At 33.2% G+C, this 16,045-nt stretch overlaps 1 protein-coding gene across 1 annotated transcript; it reads left to right on the forward strand.

Annotated features, from left to right (window-relative positions):
- The first annotated feature begins 13,581 nt into the window (after positions 1–13,581).
- Positions 13,582–15,547, forward strand: LOC110648487 (pentatricopeptide repeat-containing protein At4g18840). Its single transcript, XM_021802737.2, has one exon. It carries the CDS (start codon positions 13,637–13,639, stop codon positions 15,389–15,391), a length of 1,755 nt encoding a protein of 584 aa, XP_021658429.2. The 5' UTR covers positions 13,582–13,636; the 3' UTR covers positions 15,392–15,547.
- Positions 15,548–16,045: the final 498 nt, after the last annotated feature.

Consider the following 16,045-nt stretch of genomic DNA (forward strand, 5'->3'; position numbering starts at 1 on the left):
GATCTCGCTGACCTCTGCATATGGATTATTAAGTGAAAGTCAAGCTCTAGTTGATCTTGCTGGCAGGCCTTGGATTAAGAGAGCTGGGTAGGGGAATCAGCTCCCCATATATGTATGTATGAGTATGGATTTGACACAGGTGCGTGAGTACTCCAGATTATCTTTAATGTGACTTAATATGATTTGTATGACTTGTATGAAGATGATGCATTTCATTTCTAAGGATGCATTAGAACTAGATAGTTATAGAATTTGTATGTAAAATAAAAATTTACTCTCTGAGTCGAATGCTCATTCCTATTCACTATTTTTCCAAGTTACAGGAGAGCTTTTTCCTTGTGATTAACCTACTTTAATTCTTTGCAGGTCTACTTGCTATTATTTTTATGTTTTGTACTGTCAAATATAAAAATTCTAGATCTTCGCATGTATAGAAATATATCATTTAGTTTGGGACTGTAATATTTATCAATTTGAAATTGTAATCTATAAACTTTAGGTATGTATAATTGTGCAGTTGAATACTTATGATGGATGAGGGAGCTAAGTTTCCATTGATTTTATTTTGGATTATGGATGATTGATTGGTGAGCTGAGCTCCCTAAATGTATTTTTATTGAGATTACAGGTCGGATGAGTTAACAATTCTACGTTGGATAGTCCATTTTATGGCCGGATTCTATTTGGTTGATTTCTTGAAATTGGGCTCAATATGGGCTTATTGATGGGTTCGAGTTTAGTTGGGCTTACTACTGGCTTTGGAGGCTTTATGCTGACCCAAGTCTTAGTGACGGTCCGACCTATAATTTGAGTTGTGACAATATTGGTATCATAGCTTAGGCTTTAGATTTATGGGAAAGAGTATAATTGGGAGTGTAAAGGGAGTCTTGTTAGGAGGTCACATGCGGAGTATAGGATCTTGTTTCGTCTTCTTCGATAATTCATTATTTTTAGATTTTGCGTTATTCCTTGGGTAGTATAAGAGTACTTCAGTTTAGTGTCTCGATTTCTATGGAGTACATGGTGATGTAAACTAGTGTTAGCAGATGTGTTAAGGTCTGCTATGGGGATACATACTCCAAGAAATTGTGTTTTTGTTAGTATAGGGCTAATTGGCATGCTTATCTAATGCAAGCCGCGAGGACATAAAGGTGATTTTTGACAGTATAGTTGCTTTAGATGGGAGTGAGGGTACCACTTTTGGTAGTCATCAGTGGATAGCCCTGTCATAGTAAGTTTATGATATTAGTGGATTCAAGAGAGATAAGAGATTAGGGAACCTGGTTTTTTTGGATGTACTATAGTAACTATACAATGTTCTTGATGTTTGTGCTGCAAGCTGTAGATTACAGTATCGACATGGGATTACTGTGTAGAGCTGCGTGCTTCCCTGTGGTGCTCCAGGATGAGGGTGTTTACTGATAGTGTCCATTTTAGTACAGTTATGCTAGAACAGAGTTCTATTTTTACAGAAGAGTTGGAAACTCTTAGTTAAGGTTTAGGACCCTTGAGACGGGATATTAAAGGTTGCAGTTGATTGATAATTGGAGTCAGTGACTCAATTATCCTAACTTGAGCGCAAAGTTATAGCATAAGTGACACGAGACTAGAGGTTATGAATAATATTTGTAGCCTGTAAAGTGACATTCTAGGAAAGTTTATAATATAAAAAGAAAGCAGATAGCCTTGTATAGTTATAATAATGCAGTAGAGATAATACCTCTCTTATAGTCAGTTATGCTATAGAGTATGGTAATGTCTTCTCAGGAGAGATAAAAGAGTTCCAGTAGTATAATGATCTGTGGAATGATGTCCTAAATGGGACTGTAGTGTAATAGGAAATAGTGGCTCAGGTACCCCCCCCCCCCCCTCCCTCCCTTAGAAAGAGTATAATTTTCATTGTAAGGATCATAAGAAATCAGATCATGATGGGTGCAGAGCTTTGGAGTAGTAAGGGAAAAAGGAGATCCTATAGATTCTCTCCTTGAGGTATTAGAGGGTAGTTTGTAGCTAAGCAGAGAAAAGGACAATGACTGCAAGTCAATGAGAATAAGTCATAGAATGTCAGTAGATAAAAGGAATTATAAAAATGAAAATTTGGATAGTTGTTTTCATATATAATAGGAGAGAAATTCGAATGGCAGTGGAAGTACTAATCGGAGTGGTCGAAAGATCAATTCTGAGTAGTACAAAGGTGAAGATGACCTAGTAGAGACACTAAAAAGTACAGTTATCTAGCATAGCTATTAGGTTAAGAAGAAGAATGGAACTAGGGAATAAAGTAATTAAGGTTCTATTTTGGGTAAGATAAAAGAGATGAATTAAAGAGCAAACTGAATAGCCAAGATTGGGAAGAGTAGAGTCAAGATATAGAGGAGGCAAAGTGCAGTTCTAGGAAAGTTAACAAGATAAAAAAAAAAAAAAAAGGATAGAGAGCTTAGAAAAGGATGACATTAAGGAAGACATTTGTCAAGGTATAGGACCTAGAAGTGTAGAGTTCAGAGCAGGTCATAGTTGATACAGTGTTAGGAGCTAGAACATGAAGCTCAGAGTTGAAGGATCCGGAATGAATTTTGTCTATTTTCTGTCCCCAAGGTAGAATAAGAGGTAATGGAATAAGAACCTTTTGAGTGTTAATGGTATGAGGGAAGCTAGGTGAGGTAGGTAACCAAAGTAGATAGTAACCTGATGGTGTGCAACGGTAACTCGAACAGTCTTAGCAAACAAACAAGTGAAGTCAGTAGTTAGTAAGTTGAATAAAACTCAGCCTAATGGATTTGAATATGCCTGATGGGAGAAAAAAAATGAGAGATAATGGCACAAAGGTTTAACATTAGAATTTAGGATGGTGAGACCTAGAGTCTGTAATTGGAGTTAGATAAATATTTTCGGTGTAACCAACAGGATAATTATGTAAGAAAACATGAATAATAGTATGATAATATGTAGCAAAATACTAGTAAAAGTCAAGATAGGACAAGATAGGTATAAATGTAATTATAAGATATTGAGAAGTACATGGATTAGATGAGTGATTGTTGATAAGATTGGAGTAGATCTAAAAGAATCTATCAGTGCTTTATCTTCCAGAATATAACCAAGTATAAGGAGCACTGGGCAAATAATTATAAGTATGGAGAGTAAATATAGAGTAAAAAGGAAATTGTGAATTCTAAGATGATATGTCAGGTAGGACAACAGTACAACAAAGGGTAGATACAACTGATATCTTATAATAAAGCACAATAATTACAAAGAAATGATGGAATTGAAAAAGGAGACTAAGAGGTATGAGCTAAACATTGTTTATCAAACACTAGTGTATTATAAATTGTAAGAGAAGATCTCTCCTTCTTTTCAAATTAGCTCATGTTTTGATTCTAGGAAATGGTGTTAAGAAGGGAAGCTGTGTTAAGGTGATCAATCAATTGAGAATTTGATGGGCATTAGTACGTACACAGCCTCCTGAGGCAAAAATGATGGTAAGTGCATATATAATGTCAAGAATGAAAGAGGATCAAGAGATATGGCTATATCAAGGAGAATGAATACGTGACATATCTTGTCTGGGATTGTGGTACAACACACATTTTTTATTGCCATGTTAGTATAGGTGGGACCTATAGGTTCAAGGATATCTATCTAACCATTAACGGCAATTCCCTATAAAGAATAGTACATAATGAAAATGTTTTGATGGACATGTTAAGGAGATACAGGAAGAATCATCCATGGTGGATTGCATAAGTTCCATAATATGAGTTGTAGGCTAGTGCTATAGTATGATACTATATGTTGTATGTGCTAGTAAAAACCAATCGCAGAGTTAGAATTTTGAAAGTAATGGAATTAGCAAATCAAGTTAGAATTATGAATAAATAAAAAGGTTAAAGTTAACATTGATGGGATGAATATCTTCAAAGGAAAAGGCATAAGGTGAGGAAAGACAAAAGGAATGGTATGAGAGGAACACTAAGGGATGTTTAGAACGAGTTATGGTAAATTGGAAGGTTGACGGAGCGGTGGAGCCTTGATTTAAGTGCCAGTGTGTCAGGAAGTAAGTCAGATAGTAAGAAGTCTTAAGCAGAAGCCAAGAAACTCCTTTTTTAGGAAATGAGTAGGATATGATAAGTGGTGTTGACTGGGTGGCTTGAGAATACTTAAACTTTTATCAAGTCAAGAGAGAAACCCAGTTCAATTTCTGATGTCGATAGATGGTGTAAAGAATGTTTGATAATTGGATGGTATTTAGTGTGCTACAGCAAGGGCATATACAAGTAAAGTGCTATCAATCATCTATGCAGACTTTGAGGGAACATCAGTTGTATGCTAAGTTTTTAAAGTGTGAGTTCTAATTGGAGAGTATTTCATTATTGGGACATGTGGCCTCTAGTGAAGGTATTCAGGTGGATCCCAAGAAAATTAAAGGAGTAACTGATTAGCTTAAGTCTACCAACATTTACTGAGGTACGGAGTTTTCTAAGCATAATAGGCTATTACAGGTGTTTTGTGCAGAATTTTTTCAGAATAGTAGCTCCTCTGACCTGGTTGACTAGAAAGAATGTCCCGTTTGTCTAGTCAGACAAGTGTGAGGAGAACTTTCAAAAGCCTAAGGAATGTTTAACTATAGCTCCAGTGTTGACCTTTCCGGTGAGTGGAAAAGGGTATATAGTGTATTGTGATACTTCCAGAGTTGGGTTGGGGTGTATTTTAATGTAGCTTGGTAAAGTAGTGGCAGCTTCAAAGTAATTAAAGAGGCACGAGCAAAATTGTCCTACTCATAATTTGGAGATGGCAGCTGTAGTTTTTACATTAAAGATCTGGAGACACTATCTGTATAGCGAAGTGTGTGAGATATACACTGACTACAAGAGCTTGAAGTATATTTTCCAGCAAAGAGACTTAAATTTGAGGCAAAGGAGATGGATGGATCTTCTGAAGGATTATGACTACACCATCCAATACCATCCTGGGAAGGCGAATGTGGTGGCAGATGCTTTGAGCAGAAAATTTTCTGGCAGCTTGGCGCACATATCTAATGAAAGGAGGCCATTAATTTAGGAGTTGCATGGGTTGATGGATCAGGGACTAATTTTGGATATATCTGATGAGAGTGCACTGTTGGCACATTTCAGAGTGAGGCCAGACTTATGGGACAGAATTAGAGTTTTCCAACACAAAGACCCGCGACTAATGAGAATTGTAGAAAGGGTACAGCAAGGAGAGGATTGTGAATTTGGGTTTGGTGCAGATGGCGCTCTTATGCAAAGCTTCTGTAACACCCCAAAATTTTAAATTTTATTATTTTATGAGCATTTTTGGTATTTTAATTTTATTTAAATTTTAGGATTTTTTTGAGATTTTTCGGATTTTAAAAATCGGGTTCGATTTTCTGAAAATATAAACTTTGATAATTTTTAAAAATTAATTTAAAGACCACGTGGCAAAACTAAAAATATATTTGGAATCTACGAATTTTTCTGAGTTTTCTGAAATTTTTTCGGAATTTTTGGACCTCGTTTTCGGTCTCGAGGCAGAGTAAAAATTCAAAAATTTTGTATCCTGAATCAGACCGGGCGAATCGAATCGGACCGGATCGGACCGGTCGAATCGGACCGGCCTTTTCTTTTTATTCTTCCCTTCCCCGCGCGCGTTCGACCTCCTCCCATTCTCTCTCTCTTTTCACTCTCCTCCCTCCTCCCCTTGCCGCGCCGCCACCTCCCCTGCCTTCCCACCTCGCCGGCGCGCCGCCTCAGCCCTCCCCATGATCGGCGCTGCTGGAGCCGAAGCGGCTCCAGTGACCATGCAGCGTGCGACCGTTCACCTTCCGGGCCAAAATCCGGTCGATCCGGCCACCAATCTGATCGGGTCTTGTGTCTAAACTCATCTACTCGTCGAGAGCTTTCCATAGACACCAAGAACACCGAAATCCATCTAGCGATTTGTCCAATTTTTGCCCGGGAATTTTAGCCCATTTTGAATTTCGGGCTAGATTTCTAGCAAACCGTGAATCCAATGAGAAAACCGAGAGTACCAGAGCGCTCCACTCGTCGAGAGCTTTGCGGCGACATAAATTTCGAATTTTTTTGACACCGTTTTTTGGTGGGTCCCATGAAACTTTGCAGTGTCTTTTCGAGCATTAAATGAGTTTAGAAAATTCTGAAAAATTTATGTACTAACCCCCGTGTCATGGGCTTCATGTAGGTATCTTCAATTTGCGAAAATTCGACAGTTGCCCGGGTCTGTGAATTTCCGGCCAGACAGACCCGTTACCGAAAAAGTCTCCGAATTGGACCGATGTTTTGGCTACCCCCCCATTGTCAGACGTCCCGAGCGCGTTCCCGAAGTCGGAATCGGCAAAGGTAAACCCGAACCTTGCATTTTCATAATTTTCTAGTGCTTAAATAGGATTAAAAATTCATAAAATATTCGTGGTAGCTCAGAAAATTATGATTCCTTTTGCAATAGCCTAGTAATATTGCTAAGGACCGCGGGGCAAAGTTTTAAAATTTTTAGAGCTTGTTTGGGTAATTTTTGCAAAAATGATCAATTATAAGGACTAAATTGAAATTTTACGTATTGTGATGGATGATTGATTTGATGGGCCCAGGAGGGGCTGTGTGATGTGATTGAGTTGTGGATATATGGATTGTGAATATAGAAGTGTGTTTTGAGCCATTTTGCAGGTTGGGTAGGTCCTAGGTATAGAGGAGACTCTGTCGGATTTTCGGCATGACATATGACATATTTGGTCTTTTCTTGATTGTATTGAGTCATTTGTATTAAATAATTGTAATGTAATTGTCAGGTGAGCCGGGACAGCCTTCTTCCTCCGCCCAGCCGCCACATTAACCGTTATCAAGTCTGTGAGTAAAATATTAATTTTAATTGTAATTTCACTATTATTATATGTTCAAGCATGCCCATGCATCACTTATATGCATATATCTATGTAGATAAACTTTAGGCACGATTTATGTGGCATTCATAACTGTGAAAGTGCCATGTATGTTGCTGTGATAATTTGGAGCAGTGTGCGTGCGTTGGCGTGCGTGTGATGTGGTGTGGACTATGGATAGGACGGGTAGTCACGGCTTGAGATCTTCGCTGGGACCCGATCCTTCGGGTGGTAGTCACGGCTTGAGTTCTTCGCTGGGACCCCCGATTTGGTTTATTAAGCGAAAGTCCGGCTTGAGTTCTTCGCTGGCAATAGGTTGGATTTAAGAGAGCTGTATAGGGGATCAGCTCCCATATATTATGATTGATATCACTGGGTGTGTGAGTGCTCCAAATTACCTTTATGATGTTATGATGTGAAAACGTTGTTGATGTTGCATTTCACTCTACAGGGTGCATTAGTTTTAGATAGTTATAGAGATTATGGTTAAAATTGATATTTTACTCTCTGAGTCGAACGCTCACTCCTGTTCAATATTTTTTCAAGCCACAGGAGGATATTTTTGAGATTAACTTGCTTTCTTCCTCGCAGGTCGATTATTAACGTTTGTATAAACTTGTTAAATCTTAGAATTTCCGCATATGTTAGAAATGTTTATTTAATATGGGTCTGTAAACTAAATTATTATTTTGGACCTGTAAACTTAATAATCTATGCATGTTTGATGGATTGGATGAGGGAGCAGAGCTCCCATTTATTTTTATGCTAATGAGTATGTGGAGGGTGAGCTGAGCTCCCCAATTGAGTATTTATTGTGTTTACAGGTCGGGTGAGTAAAAAACTCCCCGTTGAAAGGTCCATTTTATGGCCGGACTCTGTCCGGTTGATTTCTTGAAATTGGGCCCAAATGGGCCTTAGAGTTGGGTTAAGTGAATAGTTAGGCTTACTACGGGCCTCGGGGGCTTTAGGCTGGCCCGGGTCCTAGTGCCGGTCCGGCCCATAGGTTGGGTCATGACAGCTTCAGGATATGTGTGCCAGATGTGGACAACCTCAAGAATGAGATCATACAAGAGGCACACTACATACCCTACAGTGTTCACTCAGGACTCACCAAGATGTATCATGATGTGAAAGAAAGGTATTGGTGAAATGGCATGAAGAGAGACATAGTAGATTTTATATCCAAGTGCTTAACTTGTCAGGAGGTAAAGTTTGAACATAAAAGGCTGTCAGAGAAGTTGCAAGAGATTCCCATTCCAGAGTGAAAGTGGGAAATGATTACTATAGACTGCATAATTGAGTTGCCTTGTACCACATAAGGACATGATTCTATATGGGTAATTGTGGATCGTCTAACTAAGTTGGCTCACTTCTTACCTGTGCGAACCACCTATTCTATTGCCCAATACACTAGGCTCTATATTCGTGAAATAGTCAGATTACATGGAGTTCCTGCATCCATAATATCTGATAGGGGGCTTGAGTTCACTTCTCGATTCTGGAGGAAGCTATAAGAGGCACTTGGCACACAGTTAAATTTTAGTATAATCTTTCACTCTAAGACAGATAGGCAGTCTAAAAGAACCATTTAGACAATGGAAGACATACTTTACATGTGTGTCTTAGATTTTGGAGGTTAATGGGATGATCAGTTGCCATTAGTGGAGTTTGCGTACAATAACAGTTATCATTCTAGTATTGGAATGGCACCTTATGAGGCACTATATGGCAGGAGGTATAGGTCCCCTCTGTGTTGGATAGAAGTTGGAGAAGCGAGAGTACATGACTGAGATTTGGTGCAATACACTTTACAGATGGTTCTTTTGATCAAAGAGCGTTTAAAGATAGCTTTTAGCAGACAGAAGAGTTATGCAGATCCAAGGAGAAAAGATGTAGAATTTATAGTGAGTGATTATGTGTTCTTAAAGGTCTCTCCTACGAAAAGGGTTAAGGGATTTGGAAAGAAAGGCAAGTTGGCACCCCGTTACATAGATAGAACCTTTTGAGATCACGGACAGAGTGGGAGCAGTTGCTTATCGGTTAGAGTTGCCATTTAAGCCTTTCTCATGTCCACCTAGTATTTCAAATTTCTATGCTTAGGAAGTATGTTCTCGACCCTTCTCATGTGCGGCAACTAGACACAGTGGAGTTAGATGAGAATTTGACTTTTAAGGAGCAGCTAGTAGCTATAGTGGACTATCAGTTGAGGCTGTCTCGATCAATGTAGATCCTCATAATTAAAGTTCTATGGAAGAGTCAATCTATAAAGAAATGCACCTGGGAGTTAGAGCGGGGTATGCATAGCAAGTACTCATATTTATTTAATATGTAGGTCTTTATTATTATTGTACTTTGTGCAAAATTTAAGGATAAATTTTCTGTAAGGGGGAAAGAATGTAATACTCTAAATATTTAAATAATTATTTTGTGCAGTCACTTAAGTATTGTCTGGTTTGGCAGGCCTAGGAGGGGTCATATGATGTTGCTATTATGGGCCTGAGGCCCTGTGTACTGCATTTTCTTGAATTTTCATGCAGGGGGTTAAGTCTACTTACAAGAAAAACTCTGTCGAAATTTCAGCAATACCTTAGAATTTATTCTTACTTTTATAGATTAAATTAATTGGTTAATTCTGTCAGTTAATTGATAGAAGTCAATGTATATGTATAGGTGAACGGTGCTGGCCAATCTTCTTCTATCCAGTCAAACTAGTTGTAGTTAGGTCATCCTCTTATGAGTAGATATTTATTTTATTTGCAATTTCAATATTATTATACTTCTGCCATGCTCATGCATTACTTTTATACATACATACATACATACATACATACATACATATATATATATATATATATATATATATATATATATATATATATATATATATATATATATATGTATGTAGATATTTATTTTATTTGCAATTTCAATATTATTATACTTCTGCCATGCTCATGCATTACTTTTATACACATATATATATATATATATATATATGCATTACTTTTATACATATATATATATATATATATATATATATGCATTACTTTTATATATATATATATATATATATATGTATAAAAGTAATGCATATATATATATATGTATAAAAGTAATGCATATATATATATATATATATATATATATATAAAAGTAATGCATATATATATATATGTATATATATATGCATTTAAATATTAGGCATGCCCCGTATTGCATTTATATTTGATGAATACTGCTTTATTTGCTGTATTTTGATAATTTGGAGCGCTGTGTGTGTGTGTGTGTGTTGGCTTGCTTGTGGTGTGGTGTGATGGATATGGGTAGGACGGGCAAATCGGCTTGAGCTAGTCTCGCTTGGGCTTCGGTCTTTTTTAAGGAAGTCGGCGTGAGTACGGCTTTGAGTTGACCTCGCTGACTCCTTCATATGGATTATTAAGCGAAATTCTTGCTCGAGTTAATCTCGCTGGCAGGTCTTGGATTAAGAGAGCTGGGTAGATAAATCAGCTCTCCATATATGTATGTGAGTATGAATTTGACACGGTGCGTAAGTGCTCCAGATTATCTTTAATGTGACTTAATATGATTTGTATGACTTGTATGAAGATGATGCATTTCATTTCTAAAGATGCATTAGAACTAGATAGTTATAGAAATTGTATATAAAATAAATATTTACTCTCTGAGTCGAACGCTCACTCCTGTTCACTATTTTTCCAGGTTACAGAAGAGCTTTTTTCTTGTGATTAACCTACTTTCATTCTTCACAGGTCTACTTGCTATTATTTTTATGTTTTGTACTGCTAAATATAAAAATTCTACGTCTTCGTATGCGTAGAAACATATCATTTAGTTTGGGATTGTAATATTTATCAATTTGAGATTGTAATCTATAAACTTTAGGTATGTTTAATTGTGTGGTTGGATACTTATGATAGATGAGGGAGCTGAGCTTCCATTGATTTTATTTTGGATTATGGATGATTGATAGGTGAGCTGAGCTTCCCAAATGTATTTTTATTGAGATTACAGGTCGGGTGAGTTAATAATTTCCCATTGGATAGTCCATTTTATGGCCGGATTCTGTTTGATTGATTTTTTGAAATTGGGCTCAATATGGGCTTACTGCAGGCTTTGGGGATCTTATGTTAATTTAAGTCCTAGTGTTGGTCTGACCCATAATTTAGGTCGTGATATATACTTAATATACTTTGTAATTTGGGGTATTTATATTCAATATATAATTTTTTTTTATCATTAAATTAGCATTTTGTCATTTATTTTGTCGATTAGTAACAAATTTTCATTAAATATTTATTTTAAAATTTAACTTATGATTTTAGTTTTTCATATTTAAAACTCAAATATAAGTAGGGAAATTAAATAATGGTGATAGACCTAAATTTATATATCTATATAAAGCAGAAAGGTATTTCAAAGGCAATGTCACGTGGCACTTTTCTTAAAGAATTTGTCACTAATACTATTCATTAATAACTCTTTTTTATACTCTTTTATACTAATTATTATTTCATTTTTTTATTTTTTTTTTCAATTATCATTATTATTTATAATATCATTAATTTAAATTATTATTTTATTTAAAATTTAATTTTTAAAAATTAAGATCTTTTTGTGATTAAATATAATATTTAAAAATTATTTATATTATTTTTTTATAAATTTATTTACACAAAAATATTATTTACTACATGTCACTCCAATAATAATAATAATAATAATAATAATAATAATAATAATAGGTCACCAATGGCCTTTAATTTAATGAAAATTGATAATTAATTTGTAATTTTATAATAAACTATTATATAATTTAATTAACCTTAAATTATTTATATCTTTAATAAATATTTTTATTATATTATTATATTTCTTATTATTTTTATTATGAAATATTTGTTAAGAAATTTGAGAGATAAAAAGTGTAGTGAACATAAAAAGTTATAAAAATAAAATATAAAAATTTAACTTATTTATAATTAATATGTATTATTTTTTATATTAATAATTTAATATTTTTTATTTCACTTTTCTAAGACTAATCAATTATTATTATTATTATTATTATTATTATTATTATTATTATTATTATTATGGCCAACATATGGCCATTGAATTGAAATATCTAAATAAATGGGAAATATTTACTGTCGTAAAAATTTAATTTAAATACTTTTATTACCATTTTTCAATCAAATAATATTTTATTACAAAATTAAATTTTTATTTAAATAGTTTTATTTATTTGTCTATATATAATATATCATATGAGAAATTTGATACAATCAACTATTCTCCTATCACCAAGTATTTTCATTTTATCTAAGTGCTTTCGAATCTTTTTTGATTTATTATATTTTTTTATTATTTCTTTTAAAGTTATTATTTATTATTTTTAAAATTTATTTATTTAAAGATATCTAATTAATATTTATTTAATTACTAATTTTTTATAAATTTCTTATTTAATATTTTATACAATTTTTAATATTTTATTTCATTATAATTATATATCGAATACAATTATAACTAATATTTTGATTATTCATATTTTATTATCATTAATTTTTAATAGAATTATTTTTAAATTTTAATTAAATATCTAAATTTTTATGCATAAATTATCTCTCAATTATATTTTAATACAAAGGTAAAATTTTAAAGATAAATTAAAAATATGATTACATCGAAAATTTAGATATAAGTAAAGATGATTAATAAAATTAAAGTTATAATATTAAAATTATTGGATCTATCTATTGAAAAAAAGTTTGTATTTTTAACATTTATTATATTAATAACAAATCATGATATTTTAAATTTTAAATTTAATTTTTATAAAATGTATTTATTTTATATCATAAATAAATGTAAAGCGATAAATATTTTTGTGAAAGAATTATTTTATAAAAAAGTATATTAGATTAAAAAAAATTACACTTTATAAAAATTTAATGATATAATATTTTTAAAAAATAATATAATAAAATATTATTTTTAATTAATAATAATTTTATATATTTTTAATATTATTGAAATTAAATAATTTAATTTGTTATTAATAATTTAATATATATTTTTTATTATATTCATAAAAAATATTATATATATATGTATTTTTTAAATAATATTATTTTTCATTAATCTAATATATTTTTTATAATTTATAAAAAAAATTAAATATCAATTTCGAGATAAAATGTAAAAATTTTATGAAATTTAAATTATTTTTTAAATAAAATAATTTTATTATATTTTAAACAAAATAATTATAAAAATTATTATTGACATATGTATAAAAAGAATTAAATAAATATTTTAATAATTAGACCATAAATTAATTTAAATTTTATTATTATAATAAATAAAAATTTATTCAAAATAAATTAAATTAAAAAAATTTAATTAAAATTAATTTAACAATAATAATTTATGTTATTTAAAATATAATAAAAAATTAAATAAAAAAATAAAAAATATAAATTATTCATACATAACGTTATCCTAGTTGATAATATTAGTGGAATACTAAAACTCAAGTTTTATCCTTGTTTATCTTCAACGCCACATTAGCAAGAACGCACACCTCACATTCATTAGATATGATATGAGGGAAAAAAACATTAAAAAAAATATCCTTTTAAAAGTGGTATAAATAATCCATACGAGTATGGCTTGAACAAGCGGACAGACCGCCAATGGCCATTTGAAACTGTCATGTCCGTCCTTTCGCCGTCTCTCTTACCCACAAAACCCGCCAAAAACGGCAACCGTTTCAGCTTAGCCCCTCCCCAACCGTGCCTCTTTCTATTAGAAATATGCAAGTATACCTCTGAGTTCAAGCAAGTCCAAGCCAAGCTCACCAAGCTCGGCCTGATTAGCCACCCACTAGCCCTCACCAGGCTTTTGTGCTATTCCTCAATCTCTCGCTATGCTGACATTCACTATGCTCAATCAATCTTTAATCTTGACAAAAACCCAAATACATTTGCATATAATGTGCTGATTAGAGGCTATGCTCGGAGTGAAAAGCCCGAAATGGCCATTTCTTTGTTTTATAGTATGCTTTGTAATGTCAATTCTGTGCCAAATCAATTTACTTTTCCTTTTGTTTTGAAATCATGTTCTCAAGTTAAAGCCATTCAGGAGGGTAAACAGGTTCATGGGCTGGTTGTCAAACACGGTTTGAGCCAAGATCTTTTTGTACAAAACAGTTTGATCACCTTCTACGCGGCTTGTGGGGTAATTGGTTCTGCTTGCAAAGTGTTTGATAAAATAGATGGCCCGGATGTTGTTTCATGGAATTCGGTAATTGGGGGTTTGGTGGACTCAGGTTTTGTTGAGGAGGCAAGGTGGACGTTTGATAGAATGCCAGAGAGGAGTTTGGTTACTTGGAATTGTTTGATTGATGGGTATATTAAGATAGGGCTGCTTAAGGAGGCTAGAAAATTGTTTGATCAAATGGAAGGGAGGGATTCGGTTTCTTGGAATACTATGATTGGTGGGTATGTTGGCTCTGGTCTAATGGGAGATGCTGAAGTATTGTTCGGTGAGATGCCACTGGAGATCAAGGATTTGATCACTTTTAACTTGATGATTGATGGGTATGCAAGAGATCGTAGATACAGCGAGGTACTGGAGGTACTTGAAGATGTGAAGGAGGCAAAAGCAAAAATGAGTGAGTTTACAATAGTAAGCGTGCTTACTGCTTGTTCCCATTTGGCGGAATTGGATCAAGGTGAATGGATTCAAACTTACATAAAGGAAAATCGGATTGAAGTGGATGCTGTCCTGGGAACTGCTTTGGTTAATATGTTTGCAAAATGTGGAAACATGGGGAGGGCTCTTTCTGTGTTTGAAAGTATGGAGGAGAGGAATGTTGAGGCATGGAATTCAATAATTCACAATCTTGGTGTTCATGGTTATGGCGAAGAAGCATTAGCAATGTTTTCAGACATGTTGAGGACCAATATTCCACCAGATGAAATAACGTTTCTTTGTTTATTAAGTGCATGTCGCCATTCCGGGCTTGTTGCTGAAGGGAAAAAATATTTTCAACTAATGAGCGAAAAATATGGCCTGGCACCAAAGATCGAGCACTATGGTTGCATGGTAGACCTTCTCTGCCGTGCAGATCTTTTGGAAGAAGCAAGATGCTTGATTGAAACTTCGCAGATGATGTCCAGTGTTCCCATGTGGGGTGCTCTTCTGGGAGCCTCATACAGGCTTGGGAATCTGGTGATGGGAGAGTATGCTGCAAAACATCTCATAGAATTGAACCCCTTTGATGGGAGCTGTTACATAGTTCTATCCAACATGTACTCGGCTGCTGGCTTTTATGAGAAAGCCATAGAGGTTAGGAAAATGATGAGGGACCAAGGACTAGATAAAGTCCCCGGCACCAGTTCTATAGAAATAGACGGTGTAGTTCACGAATTTAGAGTCGGCTCCAATTGTCCTGAAATAAGTTAGCTGTGTACTTGGACCTTCTGCATAGACCCTGGTCAGGCTTTATCATATTTGACAAAACCAAATTACATGTTTTGCTAAAATGAGTAGCCACAGAAAATGTAAAAATGAAATTTACATAAGAGAATATATAAATTAATAAAAAAAAAATGTAATCAAATTTATGTATTTATGAAAAATTTAAATTTATAAAATTACATTTTAATTATAAAATTAATGAATCTTTTCTTCTATTCATCACTCGCATATTAATAATTTCTTATTCAATTGATTTTTTCACTTTCTTTAATGTGACGTTTACAATCATTTTATTAAAAAAATTCTTATAAAACATATTAATAATTTTTAATTGTTACGTTTGCAATCATTTTATTAAAAAAAATTCTTATAAAACATATTAATAAATTTTAATTTACAAAGAAATTTTTTTCATGTTAACTTGACTAATATAATCTCAATGCACAAAAATTTCATTAGTTTTAGATTATTAAAAAGGTTAAAATATAAATAAATTAAACTTATTTTTTTTAAATAAAAGAACAAATTTTATATGATTCTAATATCATGAGCCAATTTATCTATAATATTCTTTTATTATTTTGACCTTTAAATAACCTTTTCATTTTATTTTAATCATATTTAAAATAATATATGAAA

Source organism: Hevea brasiliensis, chromosome 9 (genome assembly GCF_030052815.1).
Source record: "Hevea brasiliensis isolate MT/VB/25A 57/8 chromosome 9, ASM3005281v1, whole genome shotgun sequence".
NCBI classification, from domain to species: Eukaryota; Viridiplantae; Streptophyta; class Magnoliopsida; order Malpighiales; family Euphorbiaceae; genus Hevea; species Hevea brasiliensis.